The 20,639-nt window shown below is 36.6% G+C and overlaps 1 protein-coding gene across 1 annotated transcript; it reads left to right on the plus strand.

Annotated features, from left to right (window-relative positions):
* The first annotated feature begins 431 nt into the window (after window positions 1–431).
* SMU2 (RED family protein) lies at window positions 432–19,857 on the plus strand. Its single transcript, XM_077355356.1, has 12 exons — window positions 432–558; window positions 712–778; window positions 1,440–1,580; window positions 1,667–1,716; window positions 7,064–7,178; window positions 12,114–12,162; window positions 12,294–12,383; window positions 15,264–15,332; window positions 15,421–15,544; window positions 16,209–16,570; window positions 17,649–18,041; window positions 19,361–19,857. The coding sequence occupies exons 2-12, from the start codon at window positions 732–734 to the stop codon at window positions 19,634–19,636; spliced, it is 1,716 nt and encodes a 571-aa protein (XP_077211471.1). The 5' UTR covers window positions 432–558; window positions 712–731; the 3' UTR covers window positions 19,637–19,857.
* Window positions 19,858–20,639: the final 782 nt, after the last annotated feature.

A 20,639-nucleotide genomic window follows, 5' to 3' on the forward strand; every position in this document is an offset into this window, starting at 1 on the left:
GGCCCACTGAATGAATGAAATATGATAATGTAACGTGTGGCCCACTTCTTAGGATGATCCAAACCGTTCATTTGGCGTGCCATAACATAAATAGTCTAGGCCTTACCTTAACCCATAAATCATCTCCATGGTATGAACCTAACCCTCCAATATGAAGAGGTTTGCAGTCCCTTATCAGGTCGGAGGGTTAGGATCATCCCATGATCTACTTCTATTTATGTTATGGCCCGTCAAATGAGCGGTTTGGATCATCCTAAGAAGTGGGCCACACAATACTGAACTTCACGCGCACAATCATATAAAAAGGGCAGTGATATTTCCCTCCACTTTAACAGTTTTCGTTAACTTTTATGAACGGGTGGAGAAGCAACCGTTAACTCCAAAAGCATAAAAGTTAACGATTTCTGTTAAAGGGGGGTGGGGGATATCCAGGGGGGGGGCATATCACTGCGCTATAAAAATCTCATCTTTGAGTAATAAGAGAAACAGTGAGTTGGACGCATCTCAAAAGCTTTTACAGGTTCTCAAACTAGGGTTTCGAATTGGTTATTCTACAAGGTAATTGTCCTCCTTTTCAAATTTATTCGTTTCACGAACACCCATTTATCTTCTCTTTAATGTTGTTTTTAGATGTTGAATTGAATTTTTTTTTTAGAATTCAAACCGTTCATCAGAAGTCAAATACCTAAATGTGAAATTTATGATTTTCAGTGAAATTTACTCTTTCCTCAATGGCTACGGTAAAGAAAAATCACAAGGAAAAGATTATCCGTCGGAAGTAAGTTTTTTTTTTTTTTGTCTAATTCTCACTTGTGTAAACATATGTTGTTTTTGGTAGGAATAGTTACCATCACAACAGAAAGAATGGAAAATAAGGAAATTTCACAATATGGGAGTGTTGATTTATTTATTTTTTCCAACTAGAATGTATGTTAATAGTTTTCTATGCATTCACTGAAAATAGTTGGAACCTGGTTTCAGTGGTTGGTATGATTCGAAAGTTATGACCAGATCATGTAAGATTACTAGGCATTTTTTGGTTATGATGAAGCGTATAATGTCTACTTTGATGTTTACGGTAGGAACTGAGACATAATTTGGAGAAAAATATGGTTCCTATGCCATTTATTGATTCCTTTAAATTTTTTTTACTCTTGATTGGGTTGAGATTTGCATAATCTCTAGTCAACATTAGTAAAGGAAACGCTAAATAATTTATAATTTCATATATTTTCATGCTCTTTCATTGTATATTGAGAAATTTCTTTTCAAAATTTCCGTGGCAATATCGAATTCACTTTGGTTTTTCAGTTGAAATGAACTTTATCATTTGTTGATGTGCTTCGGTGCCTTTTTGGTGATTGTCAAACTGCGATTTGTTTGATGTCTCTCTGTTCCTGGTGCACTTGTTATAATTACAAAATTTCTTCATTTCTCAGAGAAGAGAAGCAAGAAGAACCAGAAGGACCCAAGTATAGGGACCGTGCTAAGGAACGAAGAGAAGACCAAAACCCTGACTATGAACCGACTGAACTGGGTTCATTTCATGCTGTAGCTCCTCCTGGAAATGTTGAACTACGGTGCGGCCAGATGCCTCAGCTTTATTTGAAACTGGAAGTTCAGTTGTCTTAAAGATAGCCTAATGGTTGCCACTTTATTTTTGTAGGATAGCTGATGCACAAAAGATTTCCATTGAGAACAGCAAATACCTTGGAGGTTGGTATATTGATCAGTAGTAATTTCTGCACATTTGTAGGGAAATCTGATGACTTGTTTTTATGTAAGCTGATGTTTCAATGTTCTGATAGGTCTTTTTACATTTTAACATAAACAAGGCTTAATGAAAGAATTAAAATGTCATATTTGCTTTATAGTTGGCCGCACTTCTGAACAGTTGGTCGACAAGGTTTTTTTTTATTATATATTTTGACTTTTGAGTGGCAATTGGTCGACAAATTTAGCATATGCTTTTGTGTATTTTTCTGCACAACCATGTTCTTAGGGCTATCATCGACTCCAGAGTAGGGTAACTTGCAGTAGAGAAATCAATTTGACATTTCTTCTAATTGTTGAAATCGATCGGTTCCAGATGTTGGAACCAAGGTTGCCAGGGCGGGAATCGAAAGCGGGATTCGATTCGAGATTCGAAAGCGGGAATCGAAGGCTCCTGGGATGGTTGGAAGCGGGAATCGTGGGTTTGCCAGAGAGTCAACGAAGATTCGCCGGGGATTCGTCGGGGAATTACCGGGGATTCGCCGGGAGTCGCTGGGGAGTTGGAATTCGCAGGGAATCGCCTGGGAATCGGGGTTCCTATAAAGTTGGAATCGGGGTTTCCCAAAATTGGGAATCGGGGTTCCCAAAATGGGGAATCGGGGTTCCCAAAATGGGGAATCGGGGTTTCGACGGAATCGATTCAGGATTCCTTAGAATCGGGGAATCGAATCGAATCACGATTCCGATTCGCGATTCGGGGAATCGCGAATCCCCACCCTCAGGTACGAATCCTGCTTCCCTGGTTGGAACAGTGGATCACCGAAACTAGATTATTGTTCTTATGTGTTGATAATTAGGTCCTTGTCAAAACCTTTTTAGTTTTTACTAAATGAAGAAACTATGCCTTCAATTATTAAATAAAAAAGTGCTAAAAAGACGGTGATTTTTAGGTTCTTTCTTGACAATCAATTTTGAGCTCCACTCGTGCCACGTGAGCATGATTGGGTCCAAACACAATTCCTGCTCATTGCCATTGGTTGCACCTTGATCCGATGATCCCTAATCCCTTAATCTATGAGGTTTTGTTTAGGGTTCTCCCAAGAAAAGCTAAAACATTGATTTTTGTAATCGAATGGATGACCGTTTGACATGGGATTAGGACCATGCGGGTCACCTCATGATGGTTCACCAGATCAACAATCCCGATTCCATACACATGCCTGCTGTGTGGGATCCATTTTTAATCTGGGCGGTGATCGTCTATGCAGTTGTGACTATTAAATGAGATCTAGAGTATCTATAATTGCTAATGTAGGATGACTGATGATGGGAACACAGAAGGTTAGGTGTTGAATTTAGTGAAGTTATTTCGTGGAGTACAGTGGGTCCTTCTGTTCTACGGCCTTTAGTTGGAAAGTTTCTCAGCTATGATGATGGGACCATCCCCGGTGTTTAAGGGGTCTGATGCAGGTGAATCCTTTGGAGAGGAACAAATAGAAGACTTGGAATGAGAAGTTCGGAGAACGTTCCAAGTCAGCTGCCAGCTCACTGACAACTCAGCTCATTTTCAGCTCATTAACAGCTCATATGACAGTTATTTTGGTTGGAGTAGTTAGGCACAAAAGCTCGCTGACAGCTTGTTGATAGCTCATTGTCAGTTCATTAGCAGCTCATTGACAAATCACCATGACAGTTATTTCAGTTGGATTAATTAGTTTATGTTGTAAAGGACTAGTATTTAAAGCCCATATGTGATTCATTTCCGTGAGTCTGAGTTTTTGTTAAATCTGTTATTCCTCCATAAACAAAAATCAGGGTGGATCTGTCCCCGTCATTGTCAGATTCAGTGTTCTAACTCCCAGTTTAGTATTTTTTTTTTTTGAAATGGCAATATATATTGATAAAAGAGAACCGAGATGGTCCTCAAGGATTACAAAGAGAACAACAAAAACAATAAACTCACGGAGGGAGAAAGTCAAACCACTCCAACACCAGCCTATGAACCCCTGATCTAGCAAGGGAATCAGCTTCACCATTACGTAGTTTAGTATTCTCTCTGTTATTACTTTTACGTTAGCCCTGCTATTTCAGTTTTGTAAGTCTGTTAATTCCAGATCTGTAATTTCATTTCTTTCAATTAGGGTCTGTTCAGTTGAGCAAATATCAGGGAAAGGAAACGGAAAAGGCAGCCTTTTCCGTGGAAATGCCCTTAAAACGAGCGTTTTGTTGCTGAGACTTGGAAAGCGCTGGTCCCATGTGGAATCTGTCGTGGGTGACGTGTCACGCTACTTTCCGCTCAACAAAGTCCAACTAAAAGCATTGGATTTATTAAAGAATCCGTCATCCCCGTCACGCGGTAAAAAAAAAGTCACTTTACCTTCTTGTCTTCACATTTTTGAAAAAAACAACACAAACCCTAGCTCCTCTTCCTCCTCCGGCGAGCCTCCACTCCACTCCACTCAAGCTTCCAAGTATGTTTTTATCCAGCGATTCTTCTTTTTGCCTCTCTCTCTTTGAATCATTTATGAGATCCAAGACAGATGAATCGTAACAACAGTTTTTTTTTTTTTTTTTTTTTTTGCATCTTTTTCTCTCGACTATTTGTCTCTGTGTGCCTTTCTTTTCTCTTGTTGGATCTGATATAATACACGATTCGAATCATCTTTTTGTGGAATGTTCCGAACAATCTTTCTTGGATCTCTGTTGTGTAATGATTCGAACTATCTTGTTTGGGTTTATTTTATTTTCAAATATTTTATTTTATTTTCGGATATTTTCGAATTATAAAAGATTCGAACCATCTCTTTTGTGTATAACCATCTTGTTTGGGTTTATTTTATTTTCGGATTTTTTATTTTAATTTCAGATATTTTCGGTTTATAATGATTCAAACCTTTCTTTTCTTTTGTTGGATCTGATATAATACACGATTCGAATCATCTTTTTGTGGAATGTTCCGAACAATCTTTCTTGGATCTCTATTGTGTAATGATTCGAACTATCTTGTTTGGGTTTATTTTATTTTCAAATATTTTATTTTATTTTCGAATTATAAAAGATTCGAACTATCTCTTTTGTGTATAACCATCTTGTTTGGGTTTATTTTATTTTCGGATTTTTTATTTTAATTTCAGATATTTTCGGTTTATAATGATTCAAACCTTTCTTTTCTTTTGTTGGATCTGATATAATACACGATTCGAATCATCTTTTTGTGGAATGTTCCGAACAATCTTTCTTGGATCTCTATTGTGTAATGATTCGAACTATCTTGTTTGGGTTTATTTTATTTTCAAATATTTTATTTTATTTTCGAATTATAAAAGATTCGAACCATCTCTTTTGTGTATAACCATCTTGTTTGGGTTTATTTTATTTTCGGATTTTTTATTTTAATTTCAGATATTTTCGGTTTATAATGATTCAAACCTCTGTTGTGTATAAGGGTCAGCCATATAAAGCCACACGGAGATAAAAAAGGGTTTATTCATTTTCGGTTTATAATGATTCGAACCATTCATGGGTTTATCTCTGTTTTCCTTTCCTTTTCCTGTCAAATGAATACACACTCCTGCTGCTTTCTTTGCATTTTCTTTTCTTTTCCTTTTCCATCTGCCACGTCATTTCCGTTTCTTTTCCTTTTCCGCTGCGCAACTGAACAGACCCTTATGTAGTTCCCATTCCTTTTTCGGTTCGTAATGTTTTGATCATCAAAACTGCATTCTATTTGTTGCTATACATTTTAGATTTGAAAATTTTGAAAACCTATGTTGAGCTACACTTAAGGAACACAAATTTCTAATTTTTGTTAATCCTTCTTACTGCTCACTAGATCTGAATCTTATAATCAATTTACTATCAACTGAAATTCAGATCTGCTGTTTCTGAATTTCAGATCCAAATCTCTCATGCTGTTCTAAAATCAGTTTTCTTCCACATTGAAATTCAAATCTGTCCTGTAAGTAGTTTGTTTCCAAACCGAAATTTGGATCTGCTTCTACATTCATTGTGCTGCCAATTGAATCCTTGGATTGCTTCCCTTTCAGCCTAACGTTTCTCTGTCATTCTCTTTAAATCTGAAATCAACTACATGTTGTTTTCCACTTTATTGTACCTATCTGTTCAGATACAGTTCTAATTGAACTATGTTTCTTTATTGAGTTTTCCACCAAGTCAGCACCAAGGATAACAGAATTGAATAGATCTATCCTCCAACTGAGATTTGTGTGAGAATTTTTCTCTTCACATGTACCAACTTGATCTTAGAGTGGAATTACAGAGTTTCTCAACTCTTCCAGGTCTTAGCAGAAGATCTTGAGGAGTTCTTGTGGTGAACTCAGGTTTGTCTAGAATTTTCTATTGCTGCCTGTCAAAATCCTATTTAGTGACCAGTGAACTGCTCTAGAAATTTTCAGCTTATTGATATGCAGGACATTAGATTTGTGATGGCTTTGAGGATAGTTACTGATGGTGATCAAATTGGAGCCATGATTTTAAATTTCCACCGAAACTAACATGAAACAGCCGAAATTTTGTTTCCATCCCCATCGAAATGCATATCAAAACCAAAACCATTATATTTATGAGTTTTATGTGAAATGTGATGCATGCATTATGTATTAATATTTATATGAAATGCATGTGAAATGTGGTATGTACTGAATTATCAGACATGCGTGAGTGTGTCTGCGTATGTCACTAAGTGTTCGATGTTGTTAGACCATTATGGCTGTTTTTTTTCTTATGTGATGATTTTTAGTGTATTTGTGCTTATTCTAGCACTTCTTGAAGTTTCATCTTAAATGTCCATCATTTGCATGCGTTTTCACACGTTCCATGATTTTATAGGATTTCCACCAAAATATCCATTCGAAAACTGACTTGTTTCTATTTTAATCACCCAAAACACATACCAAAACCGAAATCTAAAACCTTTTCTGAAGGAGAATAGGAGAATAAGCTGTAAATGACCATACTCTTTTGATGTCTTGTCACTGTTTTGGTTGCTTCCATTCATGATGAGCTACTTCTTGGATGTACAATTAAGGTGTTTCGACTTTCGACATATTCTTAGCATCATATACTCTGATATCTCTTAATCGATTGTTCTGGTATTTGAAGCTGGAATTGAAGGTTTGAGTTCATTTGTGGTAAATTCCCTCTAGGCAAAAATTAGTTGAATACTCTTTAAATAGTTCCATCTGAAATATGCAATAATATTCATGGGTTTATCAATCTCATTGCAGTGTAGATTATCATAAATTCAAATGAAACACAAAGTTCACTTTCTTTATTTTGAGTTCTTCCTGCATAGTTATTATCTTCACGCAATTGGGTTGATGTTTTGCAGGGGATGTTGAACATACTCATTTGGTCAAGGGCTTGGATTACGCTTTACTTCACAAGGTCAGGAGTGAGATTGACAAGAAACCAGATGTTGATGATGAGGTGGATGGGAAGTCTAGGTAAACTGCGTGATTTAACATCATCAAATTTATTGGAATGAAGACTTACAATTGAATAAGTATTTCTGTTAGATAACTAGTGTGTTATTATACGTTTCGTCTTGACGTCTTGCGATGGTTGTGTTGTGTTTATCTTTATCATACGAAATCTAGTTCTCCAGGTAGTAGTTTCACTTAATGTTAAATAGCACGGGGATACCTTTATTAGTTTATTTATTTCAGTGCTGACCTGGTTAGTTATTTATCCCATCTTTATAGCTTGTATGAGTTCTGTGCTAATATTATTATCAATTTGAAGATATACCTTGTTACAACCATGGATTTAAATTTCGGTTTCAGTTTCTGCCGAAATCCGGTAAAAAAAGTATTAATTTATTATTTCGGAAATTTCGGCCGAAATTTTGGAAATCCGAAATTTCGGATTTCGGCTGAAATTTAAATGCATGGTTACAACTAATTTGTTAAGGTCCATGTTAACATGCATTATGAGAAATTCATAATGCATGTTTCTAATTTTGGAAGGATGGGTGAAATTCACATTGCTTATAAACATGAGAAAACAAAGATTGTTTTCGTGGGGTACATTGTAAACAAAGGAATCTCGATGGAAACAAGTGTGCAGAAATTTATTATTGACCAGGCAATGGTTTTCTTGAATGCAACTTAAGAAACTTTCGGCATCTTATATCATTATTCGAAGCGAGGCTTCCAGAGCCAAAAAGAGATCTGCAGTGGATTCCACGGCCTTATCTGTCTATGAATTCGTTGAAGTGTTGTTCTGTGAATGATGCAAAGTTTCATTATGTTCCTTTCCATGTAGTGATTTTATACATTTTCTGAACTGCTTATGCAATATTACGAAGTAAAATACTCCTTTCCATGTAGTAATTCTCTACGTTTTCTGAACTGCTTATGCAATATTATGAAGTAAAATATTCATTTAACAACATTATGAGGGACACTCCATATAAAAAAAAAAAACATTACGAGGGACACTTTGGAGATTACGAGGGACAATTTGGAGGATACTGTTTGACCCTGTCGGATACGGAGTAGTGAAATAAGAGAGGGGCCTATTATCTTCTCCGCCCTCTTCGTAAAGGCTTCAATAGGATTGATTTTCTTTTGGTCATTTCTTTTGTCTGAATATGTGAATGTGGGTTGAGGGGTGAGGTGATGGATATTGGCAAAGCACTTTTTACTATAGCTATGTATTTGAAGTAAACTGTTGATGTTGTGAGCATGGTTGTCAACCCGTGACTCGTATCGTGGCTCGATATCTTAATTTTATGACTCGTGACTCGTAAGAGTTTTTTGACAAGAACAGAAATGTAGTTGAAAAAATGATAATTATATATACTATTAAAAAATATAATTATATACCAAAAGATGAATCATGTAAAAAAATATAACCCAATAGCACATAGAGAAAGCACTAAGCCAAAAATATAAATAACTATATGCTTGTAACTTGCATGCACAAAAATAATGAAGTTCTAAATTCTAACTTCCAAGTTTTCAACCATCAAAACAAGAAAGCCTAGACCCAGCGACTCGACTCGTAAGATTCTTAATTTTTCAAGTCGACTCCCAGCGACTCATTTGAGTCACCAGACAACTCGGACTAGTCTTCAACAGAGGCGCGCCACCCATGCGACTCGCCTCGAAAGCCCAGCGACTCGACTCGACTCGACTCGGGAGTTGACTCGTACGAGTCGTAAGAGTTTGACAACTGTTGTAAGTCACTCAAAATTATGGTTTATCTCTTTTGCACTAACAATTTGTAGTGTGGAAATCCTTGGATTAATTTATGTTACTGTTTAAAAACTCATTCAGTCCATCGTTGATTTGCCAAGTCGAGTCCCTTTTACCTTGGCCAAGTTTTTGGCTGGTCCAAGTTTTACCCTACCATATCAACCAAAATCCGTTTGACTCTCCCTAGTTATTAAAAAAATTGATAGCATCAATCATTACCTTGCCCAGTCATCTCCCTTTTACCATCCATTTTGAAACGCTTTTTTATACACTTGGGTGTCATGATTCTTATTTTATATTAAACATTGCTGTTATTTTAGTGTTATCCAATGCCTTAACAATCATTAACTTTCCTGAGTCAACTCCCTTTTACTATCCGTGTTCTAATCCAAGTCCGAGATTTGAAACACTTTTTTATACCCTCGGGTGTCATGATACTTATTTTATATTAAAGGCCATCATTGCTGTTGTTTTAGTACTATCCAATGTCTTCTCCTTCTTGTTGGGAAATTCAGTTACCCACTCTATAGTTGTTTCTCAACACACCTTTTATTGAAACTGAAAATCAATCCGGTCTTCTGGATTTGGAAATGTGGGAGATATTTGGGTTTCAATCTATCAAAGGTGGGATAAGCTTGTAAATTGACTTACAAACCACAAAAGATATCGTTAGGAGTGACGAGCGAGACTTTGAATATAGTATGAAATGCTTCTAATATTTAGTTAGATATAACTGAATGTAACGACATGCTTATAGTTCACTGCATTATGACACATATCCCTCTTCACTATTATGTTGTATGTTATATAAAACTGAGCAGCAAATTAAAAAGTATAAGACATGGTGAGTTCGCGCCATTATCAAAACATGGTCGTGCAGAAGACCGTATCAATGTTTTGTCTGTTTCGATGTTCCATTTCAAAAAAGACTACTACTGGAAATTTTTTTATAGTTAAAAATTGAAAAAAAAAATTCAAAAAATAAAAATTGCTAGAAAAGTGTAGAAAACCATTATATCAACAACTTCTATAAAAAGACACATTGTATTTCTTAGAACATCAAATTTATTGCAATACATTAATGGAGCTAAGAAAATTTAATCGTACAAAATGCTAAGTGCTAACTATAAATATTACAATTAAAAATGAAATTTAATTGCTCTAATTTCTTACCGATCACATCTCATCTCTTAAACGTAGGTCTTAGTCAGTCATATCCTAAGAACTTTCATAACTCTTTTGAATGGTACCCCTAGTCAAGGTTTCAAATTTTGGTTTCCACCACCGAAACCGAAATATGATTTCGGCCACCACCGAAACCGAAATATGATTTCATTTTTAAAAAAAATTTGACCGAAATGTCTAAAATTTCGGCGACTTCAGTTGAAAATTTGGCTATTTTGGTGGAAATTATAACATTTTAGGGGACATTTTTAATTTTTTTGGTGGAAATTTTATATAAATAGGCTAAAAATAATTTCGGCAACATTTCGGCGAAATTTCGGAATTTCGGTGAAATTTCGCCGAAATCTTGTAAAGAAACTGCTTCATGTGAATTTCATTTCGGCCTTGGCCGAAACCGAAAAATTTCGGCCGAAATTTAAAACCATGCCCCTAGTCATCACCACCAATAATTCCATGAACGTCATCATTAACATCAAATTTCCTCATCTTCATTATGCTCGGTAGTAGGTTAGTTGCGAGTTCTTCCACTTGTTGCCAACTTTAATCCTCTCTTGTATAAATAACAGAATTATTGTCGGCTATCCAATCCATCAACAGCAAGGTTGTCTAGGTTGTTTGGAGGTGCTAGTTGTTGATGTCTCTCTCTCATGGTTTTAAATTTCCCCAAAATGACCGAATGTTTCCATTTCCATCCCCACCGAAACAAAATCTACATGATTTCATTTTGCGTCTCTACTTCCTCGAAAATTTGATAGAAATTACTGTAATTCAACCGAAATTTCTTAGATTTGATTAAAATTCTCAAAATTCGACCGAAATTCCTGAAATTCAATTGATAGGGCCTGGGTGACAAAAAATGTTATTATTTGCATTTCATTTCATTAATCTAGACATGTGCCACAATGCATGTCACTGTGTGTTCGATGTGATTAAGCCATTATGGATGGTTTTGTAACTTTTGTTGCTTATGCGATGGTTTCTATGTATATATTTGCTTATTCTAACTTTCCAAAGTTCCATCTCAAAATTTCATCATTTGCATATGTTTTTTAAAAGATTAAAAATATCATCATTCCGTTTCCATACGTATCCGTGATTTTACAAGATTTCCACCGAATTTTCAACCAAAACCAAAATTTTAAACTTAATAATTTCTGATGATTTTAACTTTATACTTCCATTCGAAAAAAAAAAGATTTTAACTTTAAAGGTAAAATGTGATTTATTCTTGAGAAGTGAGAATGTTAATTTAAAACATTATATCTTTCTCGAAACTTCGAATTATAATAGACAAGAAGCAGCCCATCAATCTCTGGTGATCCAACTTCTTCCTCTTTACAGAGTAGATGTGTTCAAAAGTACTCCAGCTCCTTTCATATCCTGTCACACTATAAGTTTGGCTAAGAACTTAATTGCAAAGCTTTGCACTTCTGTCCTTTCATATCCTGTCGCACTATAAGTATGACTAAGAATCATAATTGCAAAGCTTTGCACTTCTGTCCTTTCATATCCTGGCGCACTATAAGTATGATTAAGGATTTTAATTGCAAAGCTTTGCACTTTTGCACGTCTTTATCAAACTGCGTTCACCATGCAACTATAATAGTGATGATGCCCAGATGGTAGCTTTTTGGCTGTGTAACTTTTTCTTTTGAGTTGTTCATTGTTCTATTTATGATTGTTCACATGTTCTCCAAGAACTTCTTATTTCTAATCTAGCAAAATGTATCCTATTAGCAACCAAGCATTCTACTAGAAAGTGTTTCTAACATTTTGTGGTTTTGCATGAACTCTGCATCTTTGTTTTATAATGATTATGATATATTTTGGCTACTGATATGTGTACAACCATGTTTTGATAATGACACAAACTCACCTTGTCATTTATTATTTAACCCCCTTCCAAAAGCTATTACCATTCCCCAAATTGATACTATTTATCTTGTTCTAGTGTTCTTGCCTTCTAGTTGACATACATTTGGTTGTTACCAACAGAGCATATAAGGATGATCAGCCATTGTCATTTCGTACTGCAACAGCAAAGGTGCATCGACTTCTTTGTAGTTTCTTTTGTTTTTTGGATCATAAAAATGTTGGCATTTGTTGATCAGTATTATGAAGCTCATTCTTTGAAGTCTCTCATACGTGGTGTCTGAAAATTATATCTATTTGCAGTCGGTATATCAGTGGATTGTGAAGCCTCAAAGCATTGTTAAGGCTAATGAGATGTTCCTTCCTGGTCGAATGGCATTTATCTTTAACATGGTGAGGTTCTTCTTTCACTTTTCGTACTTTATCTAATCCTTAGCTATATTCCTGCCTTCTTGACAGCATGCTTATCTGACAACATAGTAAGTGTGACAATTCTCAGTGATGGGAGTCACTGGACTTGTCATTTGACCAAGTCTATTCGTTGCTTGTCTCCACAAATAGTAGGTATTATTTATGTCAGAAATCAACATTCTCAACAAAAAAAAAATTATGTCAGAAATCAAAATTTCGCTCACTCTAGTCAGATTTCTATGGACTATGCACTAGTGTTAGGGAACAGATAAGAATCGAATGGAGAACAGAAATTGAGGAAAGAAGAAAAGAGAGAAGAAAGGAAAGAAGATAATAGATAATAGAAGTTTAGGGATGAAGAAGACAAGAGAGAACAAAGGAGAGAAGACAAAAGGAAGAGAGGGGAAGGAGACAACTGGTGAAGTTGATCGAAGTTGTGAATTAAAAGAACTTTGATAGTTGTTAAAGTAAAAAAGAAGAGGAAAGAGACATTCTTGGAGAAGACCACCCAAGCCTTGGGAGATGAAATAGACAGGAGAGACAGAAGAGGAAGGAAAAGAAGAAAATAGAGAGGATATGGGGTTCTCGAGGGTTGAATTCCATACCAACGATCCACATAAAGTATACACACTCATACATACACATATACAGTTGGCGCTCTTATATTTTGTATTACCGGTGGCATCTTTTTGTATAAAAGATAAGAGCATATTAAGTATTAGAAAATAAGTGTATCGCCCGATTTTTCTTGCAATCTCACCACCCCTTAAGTTTCATTTCTTTTTTGGCCTCAAATACTGAGAGAGATAGAGAGAGAAAGTGAGAAGAGAGAGATGAATGGTCTTACACTTGTCATTTGAGAGAGATGAACTTACGGTCTTATACTCTTTTGGTTAGAAACATACTGTATATAGGCACCCTCCAATCCTATCAGAATACTAGTGTTATGAAATGCGATTAGAACATACTGTATCACCCACTGCCCGGTGCTTCTCAAGACGGAAGGAGGGCTGAATTACTTTTTTTTGGAAAAACATTATGTTTGGGAGCTACAAATTGGAAATAAATGAAAAGTTGGCACTCATATCGCCAGCCAACTGCAAAAATGAATGAATAAAATTTGCACTCATACTGCCAACCACCCAGTGCTTGTTGAGAGAGACCTGATCCATATTTTTGTTGGCGAAACATTCCATTTGGGAGCTACAAATTGGAAATGAATGAATGGAATTAGCACTCATATCACCCACTGCCCGGTGCTTTTCAAGAGGGAGGGAGGGCTGAAATACTTTTTTGGAAAAACATGGTTTCTGTTTAAAATTGGCACTCATATTGCCAGCCAACATGGTTTTCAATTTCAATCAAAACCTCCACGAAATGGCCGGAATGTTTATGTTTCCCTCCTCGCCAAAATCGGTACTGAAACTGAAAAGCACACCAAAATCAAAATTGTTAACGTATTAGTGTTAACTATATATATTTTTTGAAAAGCGACAGGTTTATATATATTAATATATGAAGTCAAAAATTACAAAAGATAGGGACCAGCGGTCCCCTGCATATTTACAGTCGTCAAGGATGCCAATAGACCAAAAACAAGACCATCCTTGTTCCATCAGAGACCACCACTCCAAAACTCAGAATTTATCTCTAAGAGCACTATGCATCAAACTCTGAAATAGTCAAAATTAGAGCTTTAAAAGAGACTCCCCTTAAGATGAGCACTTCTTTAATTCCAGTAGGAGCTCAACAATCTCAGAGGCGAAGACCTCCTCATCCATGCTTGTGCATGTGAATGGGTGTTCAGTGGTTACTATATCAATGTGTTACATATTTATATTTATATGAATGCATGTGAAATGTAATATATGTATGAGGGTTGCTAGCTGTATGAGGGTTGCTAGCAAAAAGGGAATCCCGTTTGGAGAAAAAGGCGAGAGCCTCTCTTGTGACATGTTCACAAGAAGACAAAGAAGGGGGCATGAATCCCAACAAAGGCCAAAAATCAATTTGAAATTAACCAAATCATCGGTTAATTTCACCTTCTTCTTTATTTTTCAAACGGGATCCCGTTTTAGAAGTGTTTTCCTATATGTATTATATATACATATTTAATATGAATTACATGTGAAATGTTGTATGTATTGAATTATTAGACATGTGCAACGACGCATGCCACTAAGTGTTTTCCTTATGTGATGATTTTATTCTAGCATTTCCTGAAGTGTCATCTTAAAATTCTATTATGTGCATATGTTTCCATTCGTTTCCATGATCTTATAGGATTTCCACTAAAATTTTCAACCGAAATGTTTCTATTTTTGTGACGACTGAAACCGAAACTTAAAACTTTGCCAGCCACCTGGTGCTTTTCAAAGGGGGAGAGAGGGAGATCTGTACATGGAGATTGGCACTCTTATAGGCATCCTCGTGCTTGTCAATGGAGATTCTTTGAGTGTCGTATCATGGATCAGGGGTGAATCTTTGGGTTTGTGGAGATTTGCTGATATGGTAAATGAGAATAGAGTTCTGTACATGTAAACATCTGTTTTCTTAATAGAGATCTGTACATGTAAACATGAGTTTTCTTCTTTTCCTCCCATCCCTTGCAGCACCAATGAGTTGGTTGACTTCCTAGCCAAAAGGGGTGTGGCTAGGTCTGCAATTTATATGGGGTAATCTTTGGCCCACTTTTGCTTATTCTGTATTTCTGTTTTGTTTCTCTATTAATTTCTCTTAGTACTTTCATATTTTGAAGTCTGTTTGAGTAAGAACAATGTTTTGAAGTCTGTTTTATTGTCTAAAAATGCCATTAGATTCTTAAAAAGAATTTTATAACATTTTCTCTTTGATGTGTTCTAGGACGATGGATTTTCTCATGACATACCTACTACATTGCATAGAAGTAAAGCTGACTGCCCCATTCCAGAGGTTTATTTTATTTTTCCTTAATTTGTGATGCTGTTTTCATTTCTAGGCTTCGAGAAATTGTTTGATTCTGATTGTGATCTATTCTCAGGAAATGGTCACTGTAAGTGTCGATGGTTCTGTGCTTGAACGAATTGCTAAAATTATGTCGTATCTTCGCCTTGGTTCATCTGGCAAGGTTTTGAAGAGAAAGAGAAAAGATAGAGACATTAAAGGTATGCATATTATATACTTGTGAATGTGGCTTGTTAAGCAGTTACCCTATTCCTATATTGTCACTCTTCCTTTGGCACACTTTTTGATGATATATATTATGTTGAAATAGACTTTAGCTATCATGAAGTTACAAGGCACTCCATATGATCTGTTTCTTTCGACGTCAAATGGGCGTAAAACAAATTTTCCGCCCTAAACTTGAAATGCAGTTCTCTATATTTCAGAACTTGTGAATATGGTTTGAAATTTCAATTTCGGTAGCGGAAACCGAAAATTTTCAGTTCTGGCCGAAATTTGGTAAAAAAAAAAATCGTCTTTTACCGATTTTTTCCGGCAAAAACTGGAAATTTTGAAAAAACAAAAATTAGAAATGAAATTTGGCCAAAATTTCCAAAATCCCAAAATTTGGCATTTCAGACGAAATTTAAAACCATGCTTGTGAAATGGAATCTTTATAAAGAGCATTTTATACTTCTGTGAAGCATCAATGTTGGCATCACCACTTTTTTGTAATTGTGAATTTTTTCATTCTCGTCCGTTCGATATGTTAGTTATGAATATGCCTATCCCTAATTTCTTCTTTCCAAATTTATGCATGTATTTCCTGAAAAGTGAGAGGTAATTGTGTAGTATTTCCTTCATCAAATGTCCTCTCTTTCACAGGGAAGATTTCTAGTGTTGCCAATGAATATGATGAAGAGAAGTCGGTTCAACCCGATGGCCGAACAGCCAAGAGTCAGAGTGAACGAGACCTACCACTACCACCACCACCCCCACCACCACCCCGCAAGAACCATCTTGCTTCAAGAGAAAAACAAGTCCCTTCTGTTGCTAGAATTGAAGAGGAGGACATATTTGTTGGGGAGGGCGTTGACTACTCCGTTCCCAATAAAGACATTAACCAAAGCCCTGATTCAGAAGACATGGAAGAGTCCCCGCGAAACAGGGATGGACAATCCTATTTCAGTGAACCTATTTACGGTCCAGTACCTCCTTCCGAGCCTCTTCCTGATTGGCAGCAGACAGTGAGTTGATTGTGATTTGTTTTAATATTCATAGTTCTTTCTTGGAAGCATTATAATTTCTCATTGAGCTTGTCCAATAGCATATGTTTCTATTAGAAAATATGGAAAAATAAGGTGCACCCATCTCATATTCTGACCAGTACCTAATATTCGTAGTTCTTTTTGGAAGCATTATTCTGTTACTACTGTGCCCTATATTTTGCCACAAAAAGTCAACCTAATGTTTTAAAATCAATCTGGATCCTAAAACCATAAGATGCATATCGAATTGGAACTCAAAATTAGTTCATAAATGGTAAAATTTGTTATACAATTGATTTGAAACTTAATAAATTAAGACGAATTATTTAAAATATGGAAAAAATAATGTGCACCCACCTCATATCTTAGTCTAGTTACTACTTTATGTGGATTTTCCATGTAGTAATGAATTATGCCAAGCATCAGCACCTAACAAAATGGAAAAAACTACCATTGTTTGAGCCACTTTTTAAAACTCGTACTCGGACAAGAACTTGACCTCAGTAAAGCCGAGTCGACTCAGGGCAGTTTTTGGTTAACACGTGCAAGTCAACGGAGTTTTTGACAGACTTATTATATTTTTTTAAAACCAACTCTAAGTTGGCTAGCTAATGATCTATTGAGGGAGTTTCTAAACAGTGCTTCGTGCATTTCATGGTACTCCTGGGAACAATCCCGGTGATGTGGCAGTAGCACATTGGGGCCACATTTATTTTTTGGAGAGAGGGGGGGATAACTCACAGCTGAGAAGTTGCAGTGACAAGATGATCCTATCTGCATTTTCAGTGTATTTTTTGTCCTCTGAATATTGGCCATTGCTCATTACCTGGTCCTTTTTTTTTAACCCATTCTTGCATTAAAAAGAACAAAAAACACTTGATCCTAACTGCATTTTCGGTGTATTTTTGTCCTCTGAATATTGACCATTGCTCATTATTGGATCAGATTTTTCTTGACCCATTCTTTCATGGAAAATAAATGAAAACACTTGTTCTTATAACCCATCTATTTCCAGGTTGGTTATTTTTAATTTTTATCATGACCTTTTGGTTTGCAGAATGAGTATGATACTGCTGGCTACCAAGGAGAACAAGTAGTAGCTGCTGGGTACCAAGGAGAATGGCAGGATTATCAGTATGCTGAGCAATTAGCATATCCCGAACAGTACCTCCCTCAAACATTGCAAGATTATGATGTACAGGCAGGAATAAATGTAGCACAGGATCCATATTTCATGACTCAAGAAGACAAGGACCGGGGCATGGGATCTGTTTTCAAGCGTGATGACCACAGGCTTCAACAACTAAGGGAAAAGGATGCTCGGGAGAAGGATCCCAATTTCATATCTGAGAGCTACTCTGAATGCTATCCGGGATATCAGGAGTATAATCGTGAGGTTGTAGATAGTGATGATGAAAATGACTTGTCAAAAATGGATATGGGTGGCCGGGTAAGATGTCTTCTTAAATTATACATGACAGATCTTTCTTTTTATTTTGGTACATCACACGCACACACATGCACTCTAATAGGAACTACAAATAGAGGCTTCTGCCTTTTCCTTTCATCAAATTTGACCATTTAAGACATGTCTTCTTATATTTTACTTGAGCTATCTTTTCTTTTTTCTTTCTTTCTTACTTTGATAGATCTTTCAGCACGCACAAACACTGATCACACACTTCAATATAAACTGCAAAAGAATACTTTTATTGATATCCAAAGTAAGTACATTTGATTTCAGATTGAAGCGGGCGACAAAGTGTCACCCATCTTACTTACAAGTTACAAGCAATGTACTGCATATCCCTGATCCTCATACGCTAGGCTGACCGATCCACGTTTTGAATTTGAACTTATACTTTTATTGATATCCAAAATGAGTTCATTTGATTTCAGATTGAAGCGGGCGACAAGGTGTCACCCGGCTTCCTTACAAGTTACAACCAATGTACTGCCTATCCCTTCATACGCTAGGCTGACCGATCCTCATTTTGAATTTGAACTTCCATCTCCGATTTTTCCACTCGTGTGAGAGATTTGAGGACGGATAGCCCTACAGCAGTCCAGAATTTCCATAATAATGGGCGCTAGTTTCCATGGCCCAGGAGCCGATCCATTTTCCCATGCTATGACATTAGATGAATCTCCTACTGCCAACAGATATGAAAAATCACCATGAACCATTTTAACCCACATCATAGTGCTTTAGCCTCTGCCCGGTGGGGTGAGAGACCCTGTAAAGCCTTTTCCTTTCTTAAATTTAGTTATACCATTCTTCTCCCTTTGTGCGCAGAGACCGAGAAATATCTGCCTCATCATGTCCTCAAAATAACATAGCCAACAATATTCAACTGGTTCAGTGTTAAACAACATACTTCTGTTTATTGTTCTGTGATCTTTGTGTTAACATATTGTTTTGGGGAGAGAATGTTAGAATTTGAAATATATTATCTGATTTAGAAAATGAAATTGGTTTCTTGTTGATGGATACTATGAAAATGTTGAGTTTATCTGATGCTTACCTGCTTCTGATGATCCCTCTTTATGTCAACTTTTCTCTTTGGAGATTATGTCCCTTGTTTGATTGTCATCTTGGTTTTTGGCATATTTTCAGAACTAGGAGACTGGGCTATGATTAATCTGAGACTGAGCTCAGACATCGTGGCTCTTGTCCCAATTCAAACTTTTGTACTATTATATCGAGTATGTTTTGGTAAATTGTCGAGCCAGTAACCTTTGATGTGCTGTCTTTAAACATTCTGACAGGCCAAGGGTCGTCTTCACCGGTGGGACTTTGAGACAGAAGAAGAATGGGCGACATATAACGAGCAGAAGGAGGCAATGCCGAAGGCAGCCTATCAGTTCGGGGTGAAGATGCAGGACGGTCGCAAGACAAGGAAGCAGAACAAAGACCAAAAGATCACCAATGAATTGCACAAGATCAATAAGATTCTCGCGAGGAAGAAGATGGAGAAGGGCGAGGGTCACGATGATGGCGGGCAATATGATGATGATGTTCCTGGGAAGAAGCTTCGGGTATGAGAGGATCTTCCTAGGTTAGATTTTGAATCCCTTTGTATTATGCAAAATTCATCTGAATGTATTTAGGGAATGCTTTTCTGTTTAAATAATGGCTACTTGTAAAAACTCCCCTACTACCATTTGGGTTCTGAAAATCTACTGACTTGTTTGTGGGCATTGCCTAATTTTTTGATGTACCCATTTCAGAAGAAAAGGTTGGCATTTGGATTGCCTGCATTTCAGGAGTAACTGGTTGACCTCTTTAACAGATTTCTATTTCTGTTCGTCTTTTTCAATGATTCTGCACAAATAAATGGGTAAAAATGCTGGGTTTCTACCTCTCTCTCCCTCTGCTCTCTCTCTCTCTCTCTCTCTCTCTCTCTCTCTCTCTCTCTCCCAAGTGGGAGAGGTAGGGCCTGTTCCGATTGGAGATTGTCTAATGTGGCCGGAGCTGCTACTGCTTCTGCCCGGTTTCATGGCTATTTGTTGCCTTATAGCACTACAATTGATGACATGTGACCCTCTTCTACGGCTTGTTCGCCGTGTTATATATGAAAACCTTGGATTTTCTCCCCAACGGTGTCCTGATAGCGATGCAGTCACAGCTACAGATGCAAGCGTCGATCCGAGATTGTCATGTGGGTCCCCATCTTGTTCTTGAGAGCTTGAGGGATGCCTTGTATGTGATAAGATAGAAGCTCTTAAGCTTGGCTTACTTAGAGAAGGATCTGAACCATAGATGATGATCTTGCAATGCCTGAGTTGCGGTTGCCGGCTCGATGGGTCAACTCCAGTGAGTTTAGGATCATTGTCATTGGTGGTGGTGTAATGGATAAAGATCAGCGGCTCTCTTTTTCATAGGTTTTTCTTTTAATCTTTCATTTTTCTTTATTTTGAGGACGAAAATGTTGAACTTTCTTGGCCCTTTTCTAAAAGTCAGTAAAATGAGAAACCTATGCTATGTTCTTTAACCCTTCTCGAGAGCGCTTTTGTTTTTATTTCATTGCAGAAAATTAAAGAAAAA

This window comes from Tasmannia lanceolata, unplaced genomic scaffold, assembly GCF_043159265.1.
Source record: "Tasmannia lanceolata isolate RefF3 unplaced genomic scaffold, GAP_Taslan_0.1 ptg000015l, whole genome shotgun sequence".
Lineage (NCBI taxonomy): Eukaryota > Viridiplantae > Streptophyta > Magnoliopsida > Canellales > Winteraceae > Tasmannia > Tasmannia lanceolata.

Bases quoted from the DNA above. Each gene is read 5' to 3' on its own strand.
- SMU2 (XM_077355356.1), top strand. From the start codon at position 732: ATGGCTACGGTAAAGAAAAATCACAAGGAAAAGATTATCCGTCGGAA. The intron at 779-1,439 runs GTAAGTTTTTTT...TTCATTTCTCAG, and splicing joins GAAAAGATTATCCGTCGGAA to AGAAGAGAAGCAAGAAGAAC. The intron at 12,163-12,293 runs GTGCATCGACTT...ATCTATTTGCAG, and splicing joins TTCGTACTGCAACAGCAAAG to TCGGTATATCAGTGGATTGT.